Genomic DNA, 25209 nt, shown 5'->3' with positions numbered 1-25209 from the left:
AAGTAGATAATCAAGGCAAATATGCCAAGTAACTGACAACTGCAAACTTTTATCTCATTAAGACACTGTCAAATTAACCACAAGGTCAATGTCATTGTTATAAAAGATTGCAACTGATTCACATGATGAACCCTGATTTTTCTGTTCTAAAAAAGGAAATCTGGCAAACATTTGTGAAGTCTGAAAAAGAAAAAAATAAAGCCTTTTAGTGGAAAGAACATTCTCCAGTGTAAGTTTATCTCAAAAGAAAAAAGAGACAAGAGTTTTCATTAGAAGTTTCCATGTCTATATAAGATACAGCAAATCAAAGAGCAAAATGTTATCTTTTTGCAGGAATCTTGGGTTATACTCTCAGTAAAGTCAAATTAATATATTTATCTAAAGTATATTAGCTGTAACATTAAAATCCTCAGTTTTAACAATGCTTTTCTCTTCTGTATCAGAGGATAAGAAAGTGCCAAATGGAGATATAGCAAAATTATGAGACAGCTTAAGTAGTAAAGTACTTTTTTAATATCTAAAGAGTAGTCCTAGAAAAATGAAAGTTCTTAGTGCACAGTTAATAACTAGGCTGAAGGTTTTCTGCACTGATTCAGTTATGTCATCAGTGGTGTCCCACTGATGGAGCTGAGCATCGCTGTGAACAGTGGGTATGAAAGTGCTCACGTTTACAAGAAAGCTCTGAGTGGTCAGAGATTGTGACATTTTCCTCCTGTATTTCAATTGTGTAGACTGCCATGAGACCATCATCAGTAAATTTGCTGATGACACCAAGCTGGGAGCAAGTGTTGATCTGTTAGAGGGTGGGAGAGCTCTGCAGAGGGACCTCGACAGGCTGGACAGATGGGCAGAGTCCAACCGCATGAGATTTAACACATCCAAGTGCCGGGTTCTGCACATTGGCCACAACAACCCCATGCAGTGCTACAGGCTGGGGTCAGAGTAGCTGGAGAGCAGCCAGGCAGAAAGAGACCTGGAAGTATTCGTCGATGGTAGGCTGAACATGAGCCTCCAGTGTGCCCAGGCAGCCAAGAAGGCCAATGGCATCCTGGCCTGCATCAGGAACTGTGTGGCCAGCAGGAGCAGGGAGGTCATTCTGCCCCTGTACACTGCAGTGGTTAGGCCACACCTTGAGTACTATGTCCAGTTCTGGGCCCCTCAGTTTAGGAAGGATGTTGACTTGCTGGAGCATGTCCAGAGAAGGGAAATGAAGCTGGTGAGGGGTTTGGAACACAAGTCCTATGAGGAGAGGCTGAGGGAGCTGGGGTTGCTTAGCCTGGAGAAGAGGAGACTCAGGGGTGACCCTATTGCTCTCTACAACTACCTGAAGGGAGGTTGTAGACAGGCAGAGGGTGGTCTCTTCTCCCAGGCAACCACTACCAGAACAAGAGGACACAGTCTCAAGCTGTGCCAGGGGAGGTTCAGACTGGATGTTAGGAAGAGATTCTACACAGAGAAAGTGATTGCCCATTGGAATGGGCTGCCCGGGGAGGTGGTGGAGTCACCATCATTGGATGTGTTTAGGAGGAGACTTGATAGGGAGCTTGGTGCCATGGGTTAGTTGATTAGGTGGTGTTGGATGGTAGGTTGGACGCAGTGATCTTGAAGGTCTCTTCCAACCTGGTCTATTCTATGCTATTCTATTCCATTCCATTCCATTCCATTCCATTCCATTCCATTCCATTCCATTCCATTCCATTCCATTCCAAATATACTGGTGTCGACCTATTTCTTATAGGGGCTGCTTAGCAACAACTATTTACAAGGGACAATAATTTCTGAAACTGATTCTCAAATGTCGATCAAAAAAGCTACTACCTGTTCACCTTCAGTTTAATCTTTATCTATAGACAGGCCCATACATTTTTTTATTTTAATTCTTAAAAGGCAGGAGAAGAGCAAAACACCCATTTAGGTACCCACCACACACATAAATGGAGATTTGAAGCAGCAGGTAACTGCCCTGCTTTCAGGGTAGATTTCATGTGCTTTTAGAACTGTATAGAAAAGCAAGTCATAGGAAGCTTTTTTTCCCTTATTAAATCTACACACATGCAAATATATTGCAGCTCCTTAAACTTCATGATCATATTTGGAAGCCTAACAAAGCAAAAATGCCACAAATTTCAGGTGTCTGAATATCTATACTCTAGTGAAAAGTAGTCAAAGAAGTACTGTGTTATAATAATGAAGAAATATGTTGTTATAGTCTATACCAGCCTTCTACAGTGCCTTTCCAGTTCCACTGAACCTGGAGGTTAAAGTTTTTTCTCTCTCTCCTCACTAATCTTAACTGTAGGCTGAGTCTTATGCAGAGGCTCCAACCACTGCTCAAGGAAAAAAAGTATTACTCTACAGTTCTCTTTACCACTTCAGCCTTGCCACTAAAAGGACTCCTTTTTGACTCTGAAAGGTAATTACTAAAACTTTCAATCAATACATCAGCAAAATACAGAAACCTGAGAGGAAGGGAAAATGAAAAAAAAAGACTGGTCTTTCTGCACTAAGCTACAAACATCTTCCATGCAAAGCCAGTATCAACTTGATACACTTTTCAAAACCAAACAACAAATTAAATAGAAGAACAAACGAAATATCCCAGACAACATTTCCAGACAATAAAACTCATTGCTGGAAAGAATCTGCCAGACCCTGATCTTGACTGTCTCAAGTTCCTAAGCTCCTCTAAGTGTCCAGCTCTGGAGCCCTCAAAACAGGAAGGACATAGACCCAACAGAGTGGTCCAGAGGAGAGCCACCAAAATGATCAGAAGGCTGGAGCACCTCTCTCATGAGGACTGGCTGAGGGAGCTGGGGTGGTTCAGCATGGAGAAGAGAAGGCTTAGGGGAGACCTAATAGCAGCCCTCCAGTACCTGAAGGGGGCCTACAAGAAGAGTAGAGAGGGATCATTTACAGAATCCTGTAGTGATACCACATGGGGAAATGGGTTTAAATCAGAGAAGAGTGGATTTAGATTGGATGTTAGGAACAAGCTCTTTACCATGAGGGTGGTGGAACACTGGAACACGTTGCCGAAGATGGGAGCTGGAGCCCCACCCCTGGAGAGATTCAAGGTCAAGCTCAACAAGGTTCTGAGCAATGTGCTCTAGTGGACAATGTCCCTGCTCACTGCAGTGGGATTGGACTAGATAACCTGTAAAGGTCCTTGCCAACCCATATCATTCTATGATTCTATGACTGACTACCATCAGTGGTAATGGAGTATTATATGCCTTACAGGCATTTAAAAATGTTCAGTGTTGAGACAAAGGAACTAAGATAACCCATACATTCTTTGAATTGTTTTTTTATTCAAAACTTCAACTTAGTGTAACAAATCCATGTTGGGATAAATACTTACAATACTAAAGATGGTTTTTAAAAAACCCAGAACTTAAACAATAACCTTTCACTCAGTTATCATATGACCTGACTAAGTGTATGAAGTTCAACAAAGCCAAGTGACAGGTCCTGCACTTGGATTACAACAACCCCATGGAAAGATACAGACTTGGGGATGTGTGGTTGCAAAGCTGCAACTTGGAGAGGCACCTGGGGGTATTGGTTGATAGTTGACTGAATACAAGCCAGCAGTGTGCCCAGACACCCAAGAGAATCCTGGCTTGCATTAGAAATACTGTGGCCAGAACAAAGTTTCCCTGTACTCAGCGCTGGTGAGGTCACACCGCGAGTACTGTGTTCAGTTCTGGGCCCCTCACAATAGGAGGGATGTTGAGGTGCTGGGGCATGTCCAGAGAAGGGCAATGAGTCTCATGAAGAACCTGGAGCATATGACTAACATGGAGCACCTGAGGGAGCTGGGATTTTTCAGTCTGGAGAAGAGGAGGCTGAGGGGAGACCTCATCACTCTCTACAACTACCTGAAGAGAGGTTGGAGCAAGCCTCTTCTCTTTTATGACAAGTGTTGTTTGCCCTCTACAACTACCTGAGGGTTGGTTGTGGCCGGGAAGGGGTTGGTCTCTTCTCCCAGGCAACCAGAACAAGGGGACACAGTCTCAAGCTGCGCCAGGGGAGGTTTAGACTCGAGGTGAGGAGGAAGTTCTTCACCGAGCGAGTCATTCGTCATTGGAATGGGCTGCCCAGGGAGGCGGTTGAGTCACCGTCCCTGAAGGCGTTCGAGAGGAGATTGGACGTGGCACTTGGTGCCATGGTCTAGTCATGGGGTCTGTGTTGATAGGTTGGACTCAATGATCCTCGAGGTCCTTTCCAACCTAAGTTATACTGTGATACTGTGACTGTTTGATGACATGTGAATGTTATCAGGACAGAGTGAAGAGCTGGGCAGAGAGGAACCTAATGAGGTTCAACAAGGATAAGTGCAGAGTCCTGCACCTGGGAAGGAATAATAAAACTGCACCAGTAAAGGTTAGGAGGTGATCTGCTATCCCAAGGAATCCTAACAAGCTGGAAAAGTGGGCCCATGTGAACCTCATGAAATTCAACAAGGGCAAGTGCAACATCGTGCTTCTAGGCTGGTGCATCACCAGTATCAGTGCAGGCTGGGTGAAGAATGGACCAAGAGCATCCCTCCAGAGATGGACTTGGGGATATTCATAGACAAAAAATTAGATACATGCCAGTCATGTGCACTTGTAGGCCAGAGAGCCAAACATATCTTGAGAAGGTGTGGATCCTTCATCCCTAGAAGTATTCAGGGTCACTATGAAAGATGCACCCATAGAGGGGTTGGAACTAGATGATCTTTATAAGTCTGTTCCAACCCAAATCATTATAAGATAGAATGAGAAAGGAGACTGTTGAGGAATGGCTTGAATTGCAGAGACATGGCTCTATGGAACAACTGTTTAATCAGAGTGTATAGGCCAGACTCCATCTTGCTGTTTACATCTCACAGCTTAGCTGGTATGCTGATGGAGCAAGGTCACCACAGCCCTGTGACTGTGCTTGCAGTTTCTCATAAGATAGCACCATGTGAAATAGTTACTTACAAGGTAGTAGTATGTGAAACAAAGTATATGTGTGAAACAAAGACCTAGTGAGAAAGGAGGTTGTGGAGTTGCACGTAGGCCTAATCACAAGTAGGTTGGATAATATGATGTAACCCTGGACTAATAGCTAATAGAATAATGACATGCATGCATATTTAGCTGCTGAATATACTATATAAGCTGTGGTTTTGAACAATAAAGTTGAAGCCTGATTACCAATCATATTGATTGTCTGCTTCCCACTGCAACAGGAGACAGTTTTTCAAAAGAGAACCTCTTTGATACTAGCATAATTCAACTCCTAATGAGTCTCCAATTTCAAACCTTTCCTTACAGTTCGCTTTTCTGTGTGGCAGATGAAACAAACAGCAAATTTCACTGTCAGACATGGACTACTCAATACAAAAAGGGACACTGCAGTAACAATTATTTCTGTCAGATTCATCTATTACCATTTTTGTAATATTCACAAAGAACTACAATTATGAGCAGCATTCAGTTTAAATGAATTACATGAAAATCAATGAGAGCTACTATTTACAGTCTTAAATCAATGATTTCTTACAGTGATTCAAATGCACTGTAATACCTTGTGTCTTTCTGCAGCAAAGTCTATATCCAACTGAAGCAAGATCAACATTGAAAATAAGGTGAAATATGTCTTTCCTCAGACTCTCTGGGTGCAATTATCAAATCATAAAGTAGGCATGAGGGACAGATCTGCTTTTTTATTATTATTAATCTTTAAGTTTCAGTATTAGCAGAAGTGAGATAACATTTTTGCATTTGAATGTGACTCACACTTTATTTGAAAATTGAACAGGCAGTTTAAATTCAGCTCCCAAAGACTATAAGATTTGGGTGAATAGAAATCAACTAATTAGCCTGCAACATCCCTGTGTTTCCCAACAGCAAGTCTTCCCATGACACAGTTTGAAAGATAACAAAGTATAATAAACATTCCAAAATTTGACCCTCATTTGAAACAGTGCTGCTCCTCCTTTTTTCTGTAATGACTTGTTCAATACAGAAGAAGAAGTATATTTGTTTTCACTTAAGAAGTTTGAAAAAAACCCAAAATGCTTACTTGCAGCTGAACTGAGTTATCCTGAAGACCTTCTACAATAGGAGAGAACCTATCAACGTTCCTTTCCTCTGCTGCTGCTGTTATTGCCTCCAAAATTTTTTCAAGACTGCAAGAAAAAGAAATATGTCATTCAGGAGACATGTCTTGCTCTTTATTTGTTTTCTGAAGAGTCATCTTGCCAAAGAATTCGCTTGCCTCAGTTTCTTGCGTACAGTTTAAGGAGGTTGAAGCAGTACTTGTTTCTTTTGGAGACTTTTGTAGCCAAAGAATGAGTTACTGGAGTACAGTGTTTAAAATACCTTAACATTTTAAGCAAAAGAATGACTACCTAATTATTCACCATCCCCCACAGCAAACTCCTGGCCAAGCTGTCAGCCCATGGCTTGGACAGCAGCACTCTGAGCTGGGTTAGGAACTGGCTGGATGGTCGAGCCCAGAAAGTGGTGGTGAATGGTGCCACATCCAGCTGGCGGCCAGTCAGTAGTGGAGTCCCCCAGGGATCAGTGCTGGGCCCGATCCTATTTAACATCTCTACTGATGATCTGGATGAGGGCATTGAGTTCATCATCAGTAAATTTGCTGATGACACCAAGCTGGGGGCAGGAGTTGATCTGCTGGACGGTAGAGAGGCTCTGCAGAGGGACCTCAACAGGCTGGACAGATGGGCAGAGTCCAACAGCATGATATTTAACACATCCAAGTGCCGGGTGCTGCACATTGGCCACAACAACCCCATGCAGTGCTACAGGCTGGGGTCAGAGTGGCTGAAGAGCGGCCAGGCAGAGAGGGACCTGGGGGTGCTGGTTGATGGTAGGATGAACATGAGCCTGCAGTGTGCCCAGGAGGCCAGGAGGGCCAATGGCATCCTGGCCTGCATTAAGAACAGTGTGGCCAGCAGGAGCAGGGAGGTCATTCTGCCCCTCTACACTGCACTGGTTAGGCCACACCTCGAGTCCTGTGTCCAGTTCTGGGCCCCTCAGTTTAGGAAGGATGTTGACTTGCTGGAACGAGTCCAGAGAAGGGCAACAAAGTTGGTGAGGGGCTTGGAACGCAAGCCCTATGAGGAGAGGCTGAGGGAGCTGGGGCTGCTTAGCCTGAAGAAGAGGAGACTCAGGGGTGACCTTATTGCCCTCTACAACTACCTGAAGGGAAGTTGTAAACAGGCAGAGGTTGGTCTCTTCTCCCAGGCAGCCAGCACCAGAACAAGAGGACACAGTCTCAGGCTGTGCCAGGGGAGGTTCAGGCTGAAGGTCAGGAGGAAGTTTTACACAGAGAGAGTGACTGCCCACTGGAATGTGCTGCGTGGGGAGGTGGTGAAGTCACCATCCCTGGAGGTGTTCAGGAGGAGACTTGATAGGGAACTTGGTTGCATGGGTTAGTTGATTAGGTGGCGTTGGATGATAGGTTGGACGCGATGATCTTGAAGGTCTCTTCCAACCTGGTCTATTCTATTCTATTCTATTCTATTCTATTCTATTCTATTCTATTCTATTCTATTCTATTCTATTCTATCCCACCAGTATAACCACATGTCAAAAAGAAAGCTCTTATAAATAATAGTAAAAATTACAGACAAAGGTACTTTCAAAGTTGACAAGAGGGACTTGAAAGTAGTATCTGTAGTAAGTTGAAAATTTTAGTTTCATTCAGTTATAACAATCATTTTGGGTATCATAAAATGATCTTACTGTTTCTGGCTACATATGGTACTTACATGTTTTCCTCCCCAACAATGCACATTGCAGAAAGGAGTTTAACTATATCCGTCATCATGTTGGTTTGCTTGGGATCAATTGCTTTAATCAGCAACAAAAGACTCCTCTCTTCTCCCATAATTCTTACCAATCCATACTAAACAACAGAAGAACAATTGTAAGGAGAGTTGGAAGGATCTAAATGACTGTATCAAATGCCTAGGGAAAGACAGCAACAGCTCCCTCCACAAAATATTTCTCAAGACATTTAAGTCCACCAAGTAATCAAACCAATTAATGAGAGAAAAGTCCAAACCAAATCACTTATTCTGTACTAAGGGCATACAGCAGCATCAAAAGTTTACAGTTTTATCTATTTCTGCAGAAAGGAAGTGCCGGTAGAAAGAAATTCTAACTACAGCTGATCAATAGACCACTTCCCCAAACTGCACAGCCTTATGCTCACTGATCACATGGTCTGATTGGACTAGAGAAATTAAGATTTCTTCCAGATCAAATGAAATCCCATACCTTGTTATTCATGAAGGCTCTCAAACACTGTATAACCTTATGCTGACTCCTCTTCACAACTTTCTCCTGGCTTAATGAATAAAAAAAGCAGGAGTGTAATTAAATGCTGTTTCCATGTTAAGAAAGCTGGCAATTTTACATGAAATCACCCTTACTTTTTTGTCTCCACCAGTCTTTCCAAAACATCCAACAGCAGCCCCAGACCTTCTCGGCCAAAGTTTTCAACCCAGCTAGGGAGAAAGAAAAAAGTCATTTAAAAAATTGGTATTTCAAAGACTGCCCTTTCCTCTGCTTCCACAGAAGAACAAAGATCACTGACACTATCTGGAGCAAACATCCAGCTTTTTGTCAGTCTGACAAAGCACCAAGCTATCAAGTGTCCCTATTTTCAATTAAAAATACTATCTTAATCCAATTGCAAAGAGAGGAAAGAGTTGTAGATAACCAGTTATCTGCAATACTATGTACAGCTAGACCACTGAACCACTTATGATAGTGCAGGTAACTGTGACGTTAAAAACATCTTAATTATTTACCTCAAGATCAATGGATACATTTTCCTTTTGAGGCTTTCTTTTTATACTGATGGAAAATAAATCCTACACATAAGGTTTCAATATGTTCAAAATCCTACACATAAGGTTTCAATATGTTCAATACACTCAGTATTATTTGATTGAGATATTTCTCTCTCAACTCAAAATGACTAATTAAAAGTGATGTTGGAGAACCTGACCCCAGCGCGTGGCTGAGGAGAGAGGCAGCTTCAGAAGCGCAGCTCTGGGAGTTTGGCTTTTGGCTTTAATTCCCTTGCTTTTCAGGCGGTAAGGGGCTGGTGGCTTGGGGCTTTCCAAAGAGAGGAGGAGGGGCAGCGGGCTCAGATTGCCTACCTGCCGGAGGGCAGTGACGTAGCTGGGGGAGGGGTTGCCGCGGAGACCGCGCGCAAACCAAACAGACCCCAGCGCGTGGCTGAGGAGAGAGGCAGCTTCAGAAGCGCAGCTCTGGGAGTTTGGCTTTTGGCTTTAATTCCCTTGCTTTTCAGGCGGTAAGGGGCTGGTGGCTTGGGGCTTTCCAAAGAGAGGAGGAGGGGCAGCGGGCTCGGATTGCCTACCTGCCGGAGGGCAGTGACGTAGCTGGGGGAGGGGTTGCCGCGGAGACCGCGCGCAAACCAAACAGACCCCAGCGCGTGGCTGAGGAGAGAGGCAGCTTCAGAAGCGCAGCTCTGGGAGTTTGGCTTTTGGCTTTAATTCCCTTGCTTTTCAGGCGGTAAGGGGCTGGTGGCTTGGGGCTTTCCAAAGAGAGGAGGAGGGGCAGCGGGCTCAGATTGCCTACCTGCCGGAGGGCAGTGACGTAGCTGGGGGAGGGGTTGCCGCGGAGACCGCGCGCAAACCAAACAGACCCCAGCGCGTGGCTGAGGAGAGAGGCAGCTTCAGAAGCGCAGCTCTGGGAGTTTGGCTTTTGGCTTTAATTCCCTTGCTTTTCAGGCGGTAAGGGGCTGGTGGCTTGGGGCTTTCCAAAGAGAGGAGGAGGGGCAGCGGGCTCGGATTGCCTACCTGCCGGAGGGCAGTGACGTAGCTGGGGGAGGGGTTGCCGCGGAGACCGCGCGCAAACCAAACAGACCCCAGCGCGTGGCTGAGGAGAGAGGCAGCTTCAGAAGCGCAGCTCTGGGAGTTTGGCTTTTGGCTTTAATTCCCTTGCTTTTCAGGCGGTAAGGGGCTGGTGGCTTGGGGCTTTCCAAAGAGAGGAGGAGGGGCAGCGGGCTCAGATTGCCTACCTGCCGGAGGGCAGTGACGTAGCTGGGGGAGGGGTTGCCGCGGAGACCGCGCGCAAACCAAACAGACCCCAGCGCGTGGCTGAGGAGAGAGGCAGCTTCAGAAGCGCAGCTCTGGGAGTTTGGCTTTTGGCTTTAATTCCCTTGCTTTTCAGGCGGTAAGGGGCTGGTGGCTTGGGGCTTTCCAAAGAGAGGAGGAGGGGCAGCGGGCTCGGATTGCCTACCTGCCGGAGGGCAGTGACGTAGCTGGGGGAGGGGTTGCCGCGGAGACCGCGCGCAAACCAAACAGACCCCAGCGCGTGGCTGAGGAGAGAGGCAGCTTCAGAAGCGCAGCTCGGCTTCTCACCGACAGGGAAAAAAAAAAAAAAAAAAAAAAAAAAAAAGCCGTGTGGAGAGGGTGGTTACTGCAAGATGGTCACCACTAGAGCAAAGGCTAGCAGAAGGACAGTGGGCACCCAAACAGAGACCACACACAAGCATGCAGATGTTCAGGCAGGTGGCTGCAGTGAGTGCTGGAATCTGGCACTCGACATGGAGGCTGGAGGGAGCAGCTCCTGTTTCAGGTGTGAGCAGGTCAGTGATCTGATGAGCATGGTGGTCAAACTAAAAGAAGAGGTAGAAAGGCTAAGAGATAGAAGAGATGGCGAGCAGAAAATTGACGATTCCCATAATGTAATCTCTTCTAAACCAGAACAGGGGGTAATCTCTTCTAAACCAGAACAGGGGGTAACACTTAGGGGAACAGGGAGTTTGATACCTTCCCAGCAGCAAGCCTCTCAACCTCCCTGTAGTAACCCCCATGAGCAGGGCCAATGGGAACAGGTCTCTGCCCGACGGAAGAAATGCAAACAAAGGAAGTCTGCTCCTGTGAGCAGCACGCTGCCTCCAGTGCAGTTACAGAACAGGTATGAGGCTCTGCAGGAGGAACAGGTCATTGGTAAGGTCGAGGACCCAAGAAGGTCAGAAGCTGCACCAATGACAGGTTGCCTCAGGCCAGCCATCAAAACTTACCCAGAAAAGAAACCTCGCAGGGTCATCGTCATAGGAGACTCCCTACTGAGGGGAACAGAGGGCCCAATATGCAGACCAGACCCATTTCATAGAGCGGTCAGCTGCCTCCCTGGTGCCCAAGTAAAAGATGTTGTAGATAGAATTCCCAACCTCGTGAGTTCTTCGGACTACTACCCACTGCTGGTCTTTCAGGTGGGCAGTGACGATGTAACAATGAGAGGCTCACAATCTATTAAGAAAGACTTCAGAACCTTAGGGCAAATGCTAAAGGGATCAGGGGCTCAAGTCGTGTTCTCTGCCATCCCTCTAACGTCAGCAATGGATGAGGACACACTGAGGAAGGGCCGACAGATCAATTCATGGCTCAGGGGCTGGTGCCATCGACAGGGCTTTGGGTTCCACAATCACGGACTGGTTTTCAAGGCACCTGAGCTGAAAACAACTCATGGGACACACTTGTCCCAGAGTGGGATAAGAATCCTGGGGCAGGAATTGTCAGGGCTCATTGATAGGGCTTTAAACTAGATTTGAAGGGGGATGGGGTTAATAGTCTCCTGCTGGCTGGTGACAAACAGAGGGGCAGCTCACCAGCAGTAGAGAGAAGGAGAGCTGGTAAGGGCTCTCAACTTGCTACCCTGAGGCAAGCCACGAATGATCCACCAGGACATTCTGTGGAAACCGAGGGGATTTGGCACAAGAGGAGGACAGGGCCAGCCCAGCTGAAGTGCTTCTATGCGAATGCGCGCAGCTTGGGCAATAAACAGGATGAGTTAAGGGCCACTGTGCTGCTGGGATGCCACGACATAGTGGCTGTTACTGAAACTTGGTGGGATGAATCCCATGACTGGGATGTAGGCATAGATGGATATAAACTCTTTAGGAAGGATAGGCAGGGAAGGAGAGGAGGAGGTGTTGCCCTCTATGTCAATAGCCAGTTGGAATCATTGGAGCTCCAACTGGGGAGGGATGATAAGCTAGTTGAGAGTGTATGGGTCAAAATTAAAGGCAGGACAGGGGAAGAAGATATTACTGTGGGGGTCTCCTACAGGCCACCTGACCAGCAGATCCAAGCAGATGAGGCCCTCCATAGGCAAATAGAAGCAGCTTCCAGGTCACAAGCCCTGGTCCTCATGGGTGATTTCAACCACCCGGACATCTGCTGGAGGGACAACACAGCAAGGCACCAGCAATCCAGGATGTTCCTGGACTGCATAGAAGACAACTTCCTCCTCCAAATGGTGGAGGAACCAACAAGAAATGGTGCTATGCTGGACCTTGTTCTCACCAACAGGGAAGGGCTGGTAAGCAATGTGAGGCTCATAGACGGCCTTGGCTGCAGTGACCATGAAGCAGTTGAATTTAACATCCTCAGGGCAATCAGGAGGAAGTATTCCAAGCTCATGACCCTAGACTTTAGGCATGCAGATTTTGATCGCTTCAGGGATCTGCTAGCCAAAGTGTCGTGGGACAAAGCCCTGGAGGGAAGAGGGACCCAGGACAGCTGGTCAGTATTCAAGGACCACCTCCTCTGTGTCCAGGAGCTCTGTGTACCAACAAAGAGAAAAGCAGGTAAGAATGCTAGGAGGCCTGCCTGGATGGGCAAGGAGCTACTGGACACACTATTACTTAAAAGGAAACTCTACAGGAAGTGGAGGGAAGGACAGGTAGAACAGGGGGAATACAAGGAAGCTGCCCGAGCAGCAAGAGTCCTGGTTAGGAAAGCCAAAGCAGAGTTTGAGTTGAATCTAGCCAGGGAGATTAAAGGGAATACTAAGAACTTTTACAGGTATATTAATGGGAAGAAGAAGACTAGGGAAGGTGTGGGCCCCCTCAGAAAGGAAAATGGTGACATGGTCACCTGTGATGAGGAAAAGGCTGAGGTACTTAATAACTTCTTTACCTCAGTCTTCACTGCAAGGGCCTCTAGCCACACTCCTGATGTTATGGAAGTCAAAGCCAGGGACGGGGAGGAAGAACTGCCCATTGTAAGTGCAGATCAGGTTCGTGATCATCTGAAGAACCTGAAAGTGTTCAAGTCCATGGGACCCGACGGGTTACACCCACGGGTACTGAGAGAACTGGCAGATGAGGTTGCTAAACCCCTCTCTATTATATTTCAAAAGTCCTGGCAGTCTGGTGAAGTCCCCACAGACTGGAAAAGGGGAAACATTGCCCCCATCTTCAAAAAGGGCAAGAAGGAGGAACCAGGGAACTACAGGCCAGTCAGTCTCACCTCTGTGCCTGGAAAGATCATGGAACAGATCCTCCTGGAGTCACTACTCGCTCAAAAGAATAGTGAAGAGGTGATTGGGAACAGTCAGCATGGCTTTGCCAAGGGCAAATCCTGCCTGACCAACCTGGTGGCCTTCTATGAGCAGGTGACAAAATTAATAGATGAGGGGCAAGCAACTGATGTCGTTTACCTGGACCTGAGCAAAGCCTTTGACACTGTTCCACACCACATCCTGGTCTCCAAACTGGTGACACATGGGTTTGATTGGTGGACCACTAGATGGATAAGGAACTGGCTTGATGGCCGCACCCAAAGAGTGGCTGTCAATGGCTCCATGTCCCAGTGGAGGCCAGTGACAAGTGGAGTCCCTCAGGGATCAGTCCTGGGACCTGTCTTATTCAACATCTTTGTGGGGGACATGGACAGTGGCATTGAGTGCACCCTCAGCAAGTTTGCTGATGACACCAAGCTGTGTGGTGCAGCAGACACGCTGGAGGGAAGGGAGGCCATCCAGAGGGACCTTGACAGGCTGGAGAGGTGGGCACAGGCCAACCTCATGAAGTTCAATAAGAGCAAGTGCAGGGTCCTGCATCTGGGTCGAGGCAATCCCAGGCACAAATACAGGCTGGGCAGTGACTGGCTGGAGGATAGCCCTGAGGAGAGAGACTTGGGGGTGCTGGTGGACAAAAAGCTCAACATGAGCTCTCAGTGTGCACTTGCAGCCCGCAAAGCCAATCAGATCCTGGGCTGCATCAGGAGAAGTGTGGCTAGCAGGTCAAGGGAGGTGATCCTCCCCCTCTACTCAGCCCTGGTGAGACCCCACCTGGAATACTGTGTCCAGTTCTGGAGCCCCTATTACAAGAGGGATGTGGAGGTGCTGGAACGTGTCCAGAGAAGGGCCACGAGGATGATCAGAGGGCTGGAGCACCTCTCCTATGAGGACAGACTGAAGGAGTTGGGGCTGTACAGTCTGCAGAAGAGAAGGCTCCGAGGTGACCTAATTGTCGCCTTCCAGTATCTGAAGGGGGCCTACAGGAAGGCTGGGGAAGGACTTCTCAGGATATCAGGTAGTGATAGGACTAGGGGGAATGGAATGAAGCTGGAGGTGGGGAGATTCAGGCTGGATGTGAGGAGGAGGTTCTTCACCATGAGAGTGGTGAAACCCTGGAATGGGTTGTCCAGGGGGGTGGTCGAGGCCCCGTCCCTGGGGGTGTTTAAGAGCAGGCTGGATGAGGCTCTGTCCAGCCTGATCTAGTGTGGGGTGTCCCTGCCCATGGCAGGGGGGTTGGAACTAGATGATCCTTGTGGTCCCTTCCAACCCTGAATGAAACTATGAAACTATGAAACCAGTTCTTGCATCTTTGTCGGTGCCATGGACATTGGCATTGAGTGCACCCTCAGCAAGTTTGCTGATGACATCAAGATGTGTGGTGCAGCAGACATGCTGGAGGGAAGGCAGGCCGTCCAGAGGGACCTTGACAGCCTGGAGAGGCGGGCAGAAGTCAGCCTCATGAGGTTCAACAAAACCAAGTGCAGGGTCCTGCATCTGGGTCGAGGCAATCCCAGGCACAAATACAGCCTGGGCAGTGACTGGCTGGAAAGTAGCCCTGAGGAGAGAGACTTGGGGGTGTTGGTGGACAAGAAGCTCAACATGAGCTCTCAGTGTGCACTTGCAGCCTGCAAAGCCAATCAGATCCTGGGCTACATCAAGAGAAGTGTGGCCAGCAGGTCAAGGGAGGTGATCCTCCCCCTCTACTCAGCCCTGGTGAGACCCCACCTGCAGTACTGTGTCTAGTTCTGGAGCCCCTATTACAAGAGGGATATGGAGGTGCTGGAAGGTGTCCAGAGAAGGAAGGGCCACAAGGATGATCAGAGGGCTGGAGCACCTCTCCTATGAGGACAGACTGAAGGAGTTGGGGCTGTTCAGTCTGGAGAAGAGAAGGCTCCCAGGTGACCTATTTGTGGCCTTCCAGTATCTGAAGGGGGCCTACAGGAAGGCTGGGGAGGGACTTCTCAGAATATCAGGTAGGATAGGACTAGGGGGAATGGAATGAAGCTGGAGGTGGGGAGATTCAGGCTGGAGGTGAGGAGGAGGTTCTTCACTATGAGAGTGGTGAAGCCCTGGAATGGGTTGTCCAGGGAGATGGTTGGGGCGCTGTCCCTGGAGGTGTTTAAGAGCAGGCTGGATGAGGCTCTGTCCAGCCTGATGTAGTGTGGGGTGTCCCTGCCCATGGCAGGGGGGTTGGAACTAGATGATCCTTGTGGTCCCTTCCAACCCTGACTGATACTATGAAACTCTATGAAACAAGATGCCTACCTCCCATTGCTGATTACTCTGAGAAAGTAAGAAAAGATTCAAAAGTTAAAAGAATATATCAAAAATTACAATGGAAAAAATAAAAATCCTGTTTGGAATTCAAAACCAAAGTGAACTGCTCTGCACTACATTTGTTTTACCTCCTATTAGTATTACCTTGCACAGATCAACAATCTCCATTGAAAAATTGATCTACAGAAGATACATAATCAATACAATAGAAAAAAAAAGTACATTGACTAATGCATGCACCTTTATTTACTGGAAAACCTTGAAACATGCACATCTACAGATCATTAATTTTAATCCATTAAAAAATAAGAATATAATTAATCTTTGCAATATGTGTTAATAACATTACCTGACAGGATTACTAGTCAAGGACACACGGAGAGATTCCAAGCAGGTGACTAGCCTCTCATCTGTTGACCCAGATTTTAATTCCTGAATGAACTCTTGAGGTGAAATCTTCCTACTGTTCTTGAGACTTCCCTGAAATACAGAAAACACATTCATATTTTTATTTGGCACATGCAGAACTCAAAAAGATTGCTCTTGGCTAACCTTCTTTTCTGCTCCTTGAAAAAACAGGGGGACAATAATATAATTTAGTCCAAAACGTGCTATCTATCTACTATGTATGCTAAATGCTGACTAAATGTTAGTGAGTTTGCTGATGACACCAAGCTGTGTGGTGCAGCAGACATGCTGGAGGGAAGGGAGGCCATCCAGAGGGACCTTGACAAGCTGGAGAGGTGGGCACAAGCCAACCTCATGAAGTTCAACAAAACCAAGTGCAGGGTCCTGCATCTGGGTCAAGGCAATCCCAGGCACAAATCCAGGCTGGGCAGCGACTGGCTGGAAAGCAGCTCTGAGGAGAGAGACTTGGGGGTGCTGGTGGACAAAAAGCTCAACATGAGCTCTCAGTGTGCACTTGCAGCCCGCAAAGCCAATCAGATCCTGGGCTGCATCAAGAGAAGTGTGGCCAGTAGGTCAAGGGAGGTAATTCTCCCCCTCTACTCAGCTCTGATGAGACCTCACCTGGAGTACTGCATCCAGTTCTGGAGCCCCTATTACAAGAGGGATATGGACGTGCTGGAACGTGTCCAGAGAAGGGCCACGAGGATGATCAGAGGGCTGGAGCACCTCTCCTATGAGGACAGACTGAAGGAGTTGGGGCTGTTCAGTCTGCAGAAGAGAAGGCTCCCAGGTGACCTAATTGTGGCCTTCCAGTATCTGAAGGGGGCCTACAGGAAGGCTGGGGAAGAACTTCTCAGGATCTCAGGTAGTGATAGGACTAGGGGGAATGGAATGAAGCTGGAGGTGGGGAGATTCAGGCTAGATGTGAGGAGGAGGTTCTTCCCCATGAGAGTGGTGAAGCCCTGGAATGGGTTGTGCAGGGAGGTGGTTGGGATGCTGTCCCTGGAGGTGTTTAAGAGCAGGCTGGATGAGGCTCTGTCAAGCCTGATGTAGTGTGGGGTGTCCCTGCCCATGGCAGGGGGGTTGGAACTAGATGATCCTTGTGGTCCCTTCCAACCCTGACTGGTACTATGATACTATGATACTATTAGTTTATAAACACATTTATAATCAGTAGTCAAAAGGAGCAGACATCAAACATACAAATGAATCATGCACACTCAGCAAAATATATTTTTTATAATTGATAGATTAATTTATGCACTTCCAACACCTAAATCTTAAGTACCCAACAGACAAAGGGGGAAAAAAAACACCAAAAAACCAGCAATCTCTGAAGAGATCACAGGACACGTGCCCTAAAGGATGACTGCAATCATATGAGAATACCGAGGGAAAAAGCAGCACACCAGAAGAGCACTCAGGACATTACTGCAGCAAGCAAAGTTCTTGCAGATAATGTAAAATGCCTTTCCCTAAAAGGTCCGTCAGATAAGAAGTATAAGAGGCTGGGATTATCAAAACAAATTTGCATCAGCTCTGAAGCAAAAGAACTTTAACCATAAATTAAAAGAAAAGAAATGGAAAAAGGGGAAAGGAAAAAAGACTTCTCTAAAACTACTGAAGTTCTAACAATACATCTCAGCTCCTCATTCTTTCTATTTGCTATCTGTAAGGTTGCGGTGTGACACAAATATGGCGACTATTGATGCAATAACCTAAGGACACTTAGTCAAAATTCAGGTTTGCATTTTGCCTTGTTTTTTCAGTTCAGGTCAGGGACCTGGAGAACAGCAAGACAAAAAGCAAAATGCAAAGGTAAATTAATGCAGCACTGCACAAGTATTTAGAATAAACCAAACCAGGTTGGAAGAGACCTTCAAGATCATCGTGTCCAACCCATCAACCAATCCAACCCACCTAAACAACTAACCCATGGCACCAAGCACCCCATCAAGTCTCCTCCTGAACACCTCCAATGACGGCGACTCCACCACCTCCCCAGGCAACCCATTCTAATGGGCAATCACTCTCTCTGTAGAGAACTTCTTCCTAATATTCAACCTGAACCTCCCCTGGCGCAGCCTGAGACTGTGTCCTCTTGTTCTGGTACTGGCTGCCTGGGAGAAGAGACCAACATCCGCCTCTCTACAACCTCCCTTCAGGTAGTTGTAGAGAGCAATAAGGTCACACTTGAGTCTCCTCTTCTCCAGGCTGATCAGCCCCAGCTCCCTCAGTCTCTCCCCATAGGGCTTGTTTTCCAAGCCCCTCACCAACTTTGTTGCCCTTCCCTGGACTCATTCCAGCAAGTCAACCTCCTTCCTAAACTGAGGGGCCCAGAACTGGACACAGGACTCGAGGTGCGGCCTAACCAGTGCAGTGTACAGGGGCAGAATGACCTCCCTGCTCCTGCTGGCCACACTGTTCCTGATGCAGGCCAGGATGCCATTGGCCCTCTTGGCTGCCTGGGCACACTGCAGGCTCATGTTCAGCCTGCCACTGACCAGTACCCCCAGGTCCCTCTCTGCCTGGCTGCTCCCCAGCCACTCTGGCCCCAGCCTGTAGCACTGCATGGGGTTGTTGTGGCCAATGTGCAGAACCCGGCACTTGGATGTGTTCAATCTCATGCCCTTGGACTCTGCCCATCTGTCCAGCCTGTCGAGGTCCCTCTGCAGAGCCTCTCTACCCTCCAGCAGATCAACTCCTGCCCCCAGCTTGGTATCATCAGCAAATTTACTGATGATGGACTCAGTGCCCTCATCCAGATTATCAATAAAGATGTTAAAGAGCATGGGGCCCAGCACTGATCCTTTGGGCACACCACTAGTGATTGGCCGCCAGCTGGATGTGGCACCATTCACCACCACTCTCTGGGCTCGGCCATCCAGCCAGTTCCTAACCCATCACAAACAAAGTATTTTCTGTTCTAAGCAATACAGGCTGAAAAGGCACTGGCTTTGACTGGTCATTGTATCTGTGCTGCTAAATATTGCTTAAAATGCATTCAAAATGTTCATGTCTCTTCTGAAGGACATATAGTTTCCATTGTTTGAAACAAATCAACAGTTAACTAGTGAAGCTCTTAATCTTGTAATTGGAACCAATAGAATATGTACTGCACTGAAGAATATCCTCTTCTCTTCATGTAGCAGCAAAGATAAAATTTGTAGAAAATGGAAAATGAAAAGTCTACTCCACCCAATAACCCTTTTACAACATGGAAAAGGATGGATATATTTTCTACAGGACATATCTAAATTCTAAAAAAGAGGCACACAGTAAGGCATACAACCTACATTTCAATTCATTGGAAAGATTCCTTTTCTTGAGAGCAGAAGCACCTTTCTGTCATGTAACAATAAAGACAGTTACTAAATAATACTTGATTATTTAGTCAGGAGTTGAAGAGAATCAGACTTGCAGTGCAGTAACACCTTAAAATTATCTACTGTGAATGGTGAAGCAGTCTCATTATATTTTACAGAGCTTCATACAGATGTTTTCTCACTTCGATAGATGCTCAAGAAAAAGAAACTTTCCTCCCCAAGAAGCAGAGGATGAGTAACTAGTTTTTAGTAGAAAGGTGATGTTAAAAACCAGAGAGAGAGTCTGACAGACCAGACTGCTTTGCTGCCTTTCAGAAGGACCTCAAGAGACAGGAAAAACAGGCAGAAGAATTTCAGGGAATTCCACAACAGGAAACACTAAATCCTGAACCTTCATGGCAAAGTGTTTAAGTAAATGTTACAGGAGTTCTCCAGTTGAAAATTTCAACAAGTCCCAGAAATTCTCCTGTCAGCTCCTGCTGTGTGTAGACTAGTTGATAAGCACTACATGTATGCCTATGCATATGGATTAATATCCTGGGTGGAGAATCTGTCATTTCCAGTGACTTGCCCCAGCAGTCCGTGCTGCAATACTGACCAAGCTGTATATAACTAGGATACTTCAAAATAGTCGGTAAAACCGCTTTCTTTTGATGCAGAAAGAGCCATATGGGACAGTCATATAGATAGGGATATAGTAAGGAAAGCCAGAAGATATTTTGGATGCAATTTAACATCATCAATAGCAATGTGTGCAGTGCAAAGGTCACACAGGACAAGAGCCCAGCCAGCCTATAAGATTTAATGAGAATGACATTTCAGAGTCTTGTCTGACCCATTTGAAGACAGCATCATAAGCAAGGCAGACTCACATCAACATTCAGACGGTAACCAGCCATCCCATTTCTGACTAGGTTCCCCATCTGAATGTAACCCTTTGCAAAAGATGCCAATAAACTGTGAATGACTCTACAACACACCCACAGTACCAAGTACCACTTATTCACAGTCACACTAAGGTTCTGCAGCGTAATAAAAGTGTGATACATCTGGCAGTGCTTAAACAAAATGAAAGCTGCATTTGGTACCAATTGTGACACTGATTATATTAGCTATATTTCAGCATGATAAAAACTGCTTAAGTTCAAAATGCTTGGAGTTAACTGAGAAACAGGAAATATCTTGAGACATCAGTGCCTCTAGAAATTTAATTGCTCAACTGAAGAACAACTGGTCTGTGAGCAGATGCAGTATGAAGTCAGCATTAATTAACTCAGATAAAATATTACAAGGGAGTAAGCTGCACAACAAAACCAGACTCTCGTGAAGAAAACTCACTTTAAAAACCCAGTTTGTGCATGTTCAACATACAGAACAGCAAAACCTATGGTGAATAGAATAGGAATAGAATAGAATAGAAGAATAGAATAGAATAGAATAGAATAGAATAGAATAGAATAGAATAGAATAGAATAGAATAGAATAGAATAGAGTAGAATAGAATAGAATAGAATAGAATAGAATAGAATAGAATAGAATGGAATAGAATGGAATAGAATGGAATAGAATGGAATAGAATAGAATACCAGACCAGGTTGGAAGAGACCTTCAAGATCATCTCGTCCAACCTACCATCCAACACCACCTAATTAACTAAACCATGCAACCAAGCACCCTATCAAGTCTCCTCCTTAACACCTCCAGTGACAGTGACTCCACCACCTCCCTGGGCAGCCCATTCCAATGGGCAATCACTCCCTGTGTGTAAAGCTTCCTCCTAACCTCCAGCCTAAACCTCCCCTGGCACAGCCGGAGACTGTGTCCTCTTGTTCTGGTACTGGTTGCAAAGCAACACTATAGCAATGCTGTTTTTATTTCCACTTGAGTATTAATGCCATAAGGAATTATTTTTTTTCTCCCTAGGCTGGAACATCTTTCTATGTGTCTGTATAGCACTTAAAAAGACGCTCAAATAACCATAATGCAAACAAACAGCTACAAAGCATGGAAAACACATTGAACATAACAACATCTAGCAGCAAACAGAACCACACCACTTTTGATAGATGAGAATTCACACTCACTTAATAGCCTTCAAACGAGTGTTCACTTCTCCAACTGTTTCCTGATAAATAAGTCATGATACTACAGCAGACCAAATTTTTCATTCAGAATTTCCAAGCCATGACTGTTTAAACAACACAATATATATCCCTAAGGTAATGTTTTTAAGGGAAGAAATAAGGCTTCCTCTAAACCTTACACATTGCAGGAAAATGTGAAAGTACTAGCAGAATAATGAAGTACTTCAGCAGAATTCTTCCAAACATACTGGATTTGCTAACATGAAAATTTTCATTAAGTACTAACAGTATCCCAAACCCCAAGACTGTTTACTAGAAATTCTTCTACAGGGAGCCCCTGAACCATTATAAAGAGTGATGGTAACAGCACACTTACAAACATATATAGACTTACATACAGAAGCCTGCTTTCAGCCAGCAGTTTTAGAAGTCTCTAAGCAAAGTGAGTGAATGAAATTAATATTATTAGATGTGTTAGTAGAGTTGTGGTTACTTTTAAGTGACTTTGAGTACTTCAGTGATAGATTCGTTCTAAACACCTCTGACATAGAGGTAGGTCACACTATTCTATACATAAACATGCACCAAATCCAGCACAAGTTCTAGACCTATCAGCAAGAGATGTGCATTGTGCATATTAGAAAGGAGTTATGCATTTCTGCAAAACAGAAACCCCGACACTGAGGTCAGTGATGAAGTTTTAAGTATAGTGGAGTCCACTTTGATCAAAGGCTGCTTCATTTTCAGTGATTCATTAAAGCCACAGCTTTGGTTCTGCATTTTAAGATTTTATAATGACAACTGTTTTAAATGAAGCCTGCCTGGTACACTGCATAGCAGTTGCAAATAAGGATATTTCTCTCAACACAATAGAGCTTAGTACCTATCTCTTTTAAGTTTGAGAAGTATGAACTACCAAAAGATGCTACTGCCTCCTAGTCTTCCAGTGTTAAGGAACTTTCATGCTACAGAAGGACTAGTAGATTTGATAAGATCATCTTAAATAAAATCATCTCTAGACAGTCCACCTTATGAGATGTGCTAGAGCACTACACTTATAAGGTACAGCATTAAAAGCAGACAAGATATAAATTACAATATTTAACATCTTTTCTCACTATTTAGTTATCATTTTTTACTGATATCTCTACACACACAGAGCAGTGACAGCCAAAGAATGAAGCATATTAAATGTAAACCAATCAAAAGGTTTGAGAACAATATGAACACTGAAGCATTTGGCAGTGGAGTCAGTCTCCACTTTGCAAAAACCAAGTAGCTGTTCTCATGCTTAAATTGCCCATTACACAACATCTTGCACTTCTCTGAAACAACCAATAATTATCCCTATAAGCAAAAAATGGACACTAACTAGGTTCATATGCAATGCTTTTGTTGTTAGCTAATTAAATAACACCACAGCAGGGGGGTTGGAACTGGATGATCCTTGTGGTCCCTTCCAACCCTGACTGATACTATGATACTATGACACAGCATGAATACGAATAACGCCTATCTATTCAGGAATTCTTTTTAAACACTGCTAGAAAAGCAAAACATGAAGCTTTTCCAAGAAGCTTTCTGCAGATTCTTTCCATCCCCACTAACAGCCATACCTTTACCAAAAAGAAATCTTGCAATGCATACAGAAGATGCACCTCAAGCACAAGTGATTATCTTTCATTGAAGGTTGCAAAATAATGAGATAAACACTTCTAAAGGGCAATGTCTATGAGAAACAAAAGTTAGCGAGAAGCATATAACATATAACACCTCTCCTCTCCTCCATGTAACTCCTCTCCTATGAGGACAGACTGAAAGAGTTGGGGCTGTTCAGTCTGGAGAAGAGAAGGCTCCCAGGTGACCTAATTGTGGCCTTCCAGTATCTGAAGGGGGCCTACAAGAAGGCTGGGGAGGGACTTCTCAGGATATCAGGTAGTTGTAGGACTAGGGGGAATGGAATGAAGCTGGAGGTGGGGAGATTCAGACTGGAGGTGAGGAGGAAGTTCTTCACCATGAGAGTGGTGAAGCACTGGAATGGGTTGTCCAGGGAGGTGGTTGGGGTGCCATCTCTGGAGTTGTTTAAGCCCAGGCTGGACGAGGCTGTGACCAGCCTGATCTAGTGTGGGGTGTCCCTGCCCATGGCAGGGGGGTTGGAACTACATGATCCTTGTGGTCCCTTCCAACCCTGACTGATACTATGATATGCACCACTTTTTGCTCTCCAATAGGAAATAAGCTAAACATTACGTCTTTTTTTTTGGTGTACTTCAGAGAAATTTACTTACAGACTTTGAAGCAGTACTAATATATTGCATCACCATTTCTTTTTTGGTATTAAAATCTTTTTCTCTCAATGGCATCTTCTTGTCTTCATTTAAATTCATATCTTCCTACAATGGAAGGGGAAAAAGAGTTTTAACTGTCATCCAGTAACAGAATTGTTAAACTGTAAGAGACTGACTTTTAAAATAGGAACACAAAAATATGAGCTTGGTCAATTGAAATATATTATACAAACAACTTTTTGCAAGTTACTCAAAATTGTACGACTCCTTATCCAACTTCCCTAGGAACTGAGACTGAAAAGAAAGAAAAAGTTGACTATGCCATGATCAACAAGTGCATCACAACCATTACCAGCACAAACTCTTCTTGGAAATCACCTACACTTTCACACACACAGAGTAAACTATAACAGAGTTATTGAACACTTCCTAAAACATTTATAAATGTACTCAAATTCCTTTCTTAGGAAGATTTTTCAAATGATACATCCATTTCCTCTAGACTTCTGTTCCTCAGGTCCCAGATTACTTAATCCTGCGCAGTGGAACATGCTTTGCACTGAGAGCAGATCACAAAAATAACACTTATCTTTGAAGTAGGCCCAAATTCCTGATGATTTGATCATCAAATCAGCACCTTCAACTGATAGCAAAATCTCATCATGAGTCATTCATTCCAACATAAACCCAGAGGTCAAAAAGAGCAGATGCAGAGCTACATTCAAAAGCACACAGCAGCTATCCATTGACGTTTCTGACATAGAGCTTCGACTGTTCAAGGCTAGAATTGATATGATCATTGCAATCAGTTCCACTCTATCTGCAATAACACCTCCCATCACACTGGAGGTCAAAAAATGAATTTAAAAGTAAGTAATTGTTTTAAAAAATTAAGATGCCATTTAGGTTTAGCAAGATTTACTGCAGTTACTGGAATGGAATGGAATGGACCAGACCAGGTTGGAAGAGACCTTTGAGATTGAGTCCAACATATCATCCAACACCATCTAATCAACTAAACCATGGCACCAAGTACCTCATCCAGTCTCTTCCGAAACATCCCCAGCGACGGTGACTCCACCACCTCCCTGGGAAGCCCATTCCAAAGGCCAATCACTCTTTCTGTGAAGAACTTCTTCCTAACATCCAGCCTAAACCTCCCCTGGTGCAGCTTGAGACTGTGTCCTCTTGTTCTCATGCTGGTTGCCTGGGAGAAGAAACCAGCCACCACCTGGCTACAACATCCCTTCAGGTAGTTGTAGACAGCAAGAAGGTCACCCCTGAGCCTCCTCTTCTCCACACAAAGCAACCCCTCTCATCATAGGGCTTCTGCTCCAAATCCCTCACCAGCTTTGTTGCCCTTCTAAGATGAAATTCTTGAGATGAATCCCTACTGGCTTCGTCAGGAGAAATTCTACAAAATCAGTAGCCCTATGAGGAGAGGCTGAGGGAGCTGGGGCTGCTTAGCTGGGAGAAG

General features: G+C 45.4%; 1 protein-coding gene across 2 annotated transcripts in view; it reads right to left on the bottom strand.

The window, feature by feature from the left end:
- Window positions 1–25209, bottom strand: part of DIAPH3 (diaphanous related formin 3) — a 326528-nt gene that overhangs the window by 267408 nt on the left and 33911 nt on the right. For both annotated transcript variants that reach the window (XM_068158905.1, XM_068158906.1), the window contains 6 exons: window positions 23733–23837; window positions 15976–16106; window positions 8438–8512; window positions 8283–8352; window positions 7772–7908; window positions 6058–6163 (listed from right to left, as the gene is read on the bottom strand). In XM_068158905.1, the coding sequence (XP_068015006.1) occupies window positions 6058–6163; window positions 7772–7908; window positions 8283–8352; window positions 8438–8512; window positions 15976–16106; window positions 23733–23837 (624 nt within the window). The remainder of the gene's footprint in view (window positions 1–6057; window positions 6164–7771; window positions 7909–8282; window positions 8353–8437; window positions 8513–15975; window positions 16107–23732; window positions 23838–25209) is intronic.

The sequence above is a fragment of the Melanerpes formicivorus genome, unplaced genomic scaffold, assembly GCF_026170545.1.
Source record: "Melanerpes formicivorus ecotype bairdi unplaced genomic scaffold, bMelFor1.0.p_v2 SCAF_44, whole genome shotgun sequence".
Lineage (NCBI taxonomy): Eukaryota > Metazoa > Chordata > Aves > Piciformes > Picidae > Melanerpes > Melanerpes formicivorus.
The sequence above is the reverse complement of the archived record's forward strand: the minus strand, read 5'-3'. Positions and strand labels throughout refer to the sequence as shown.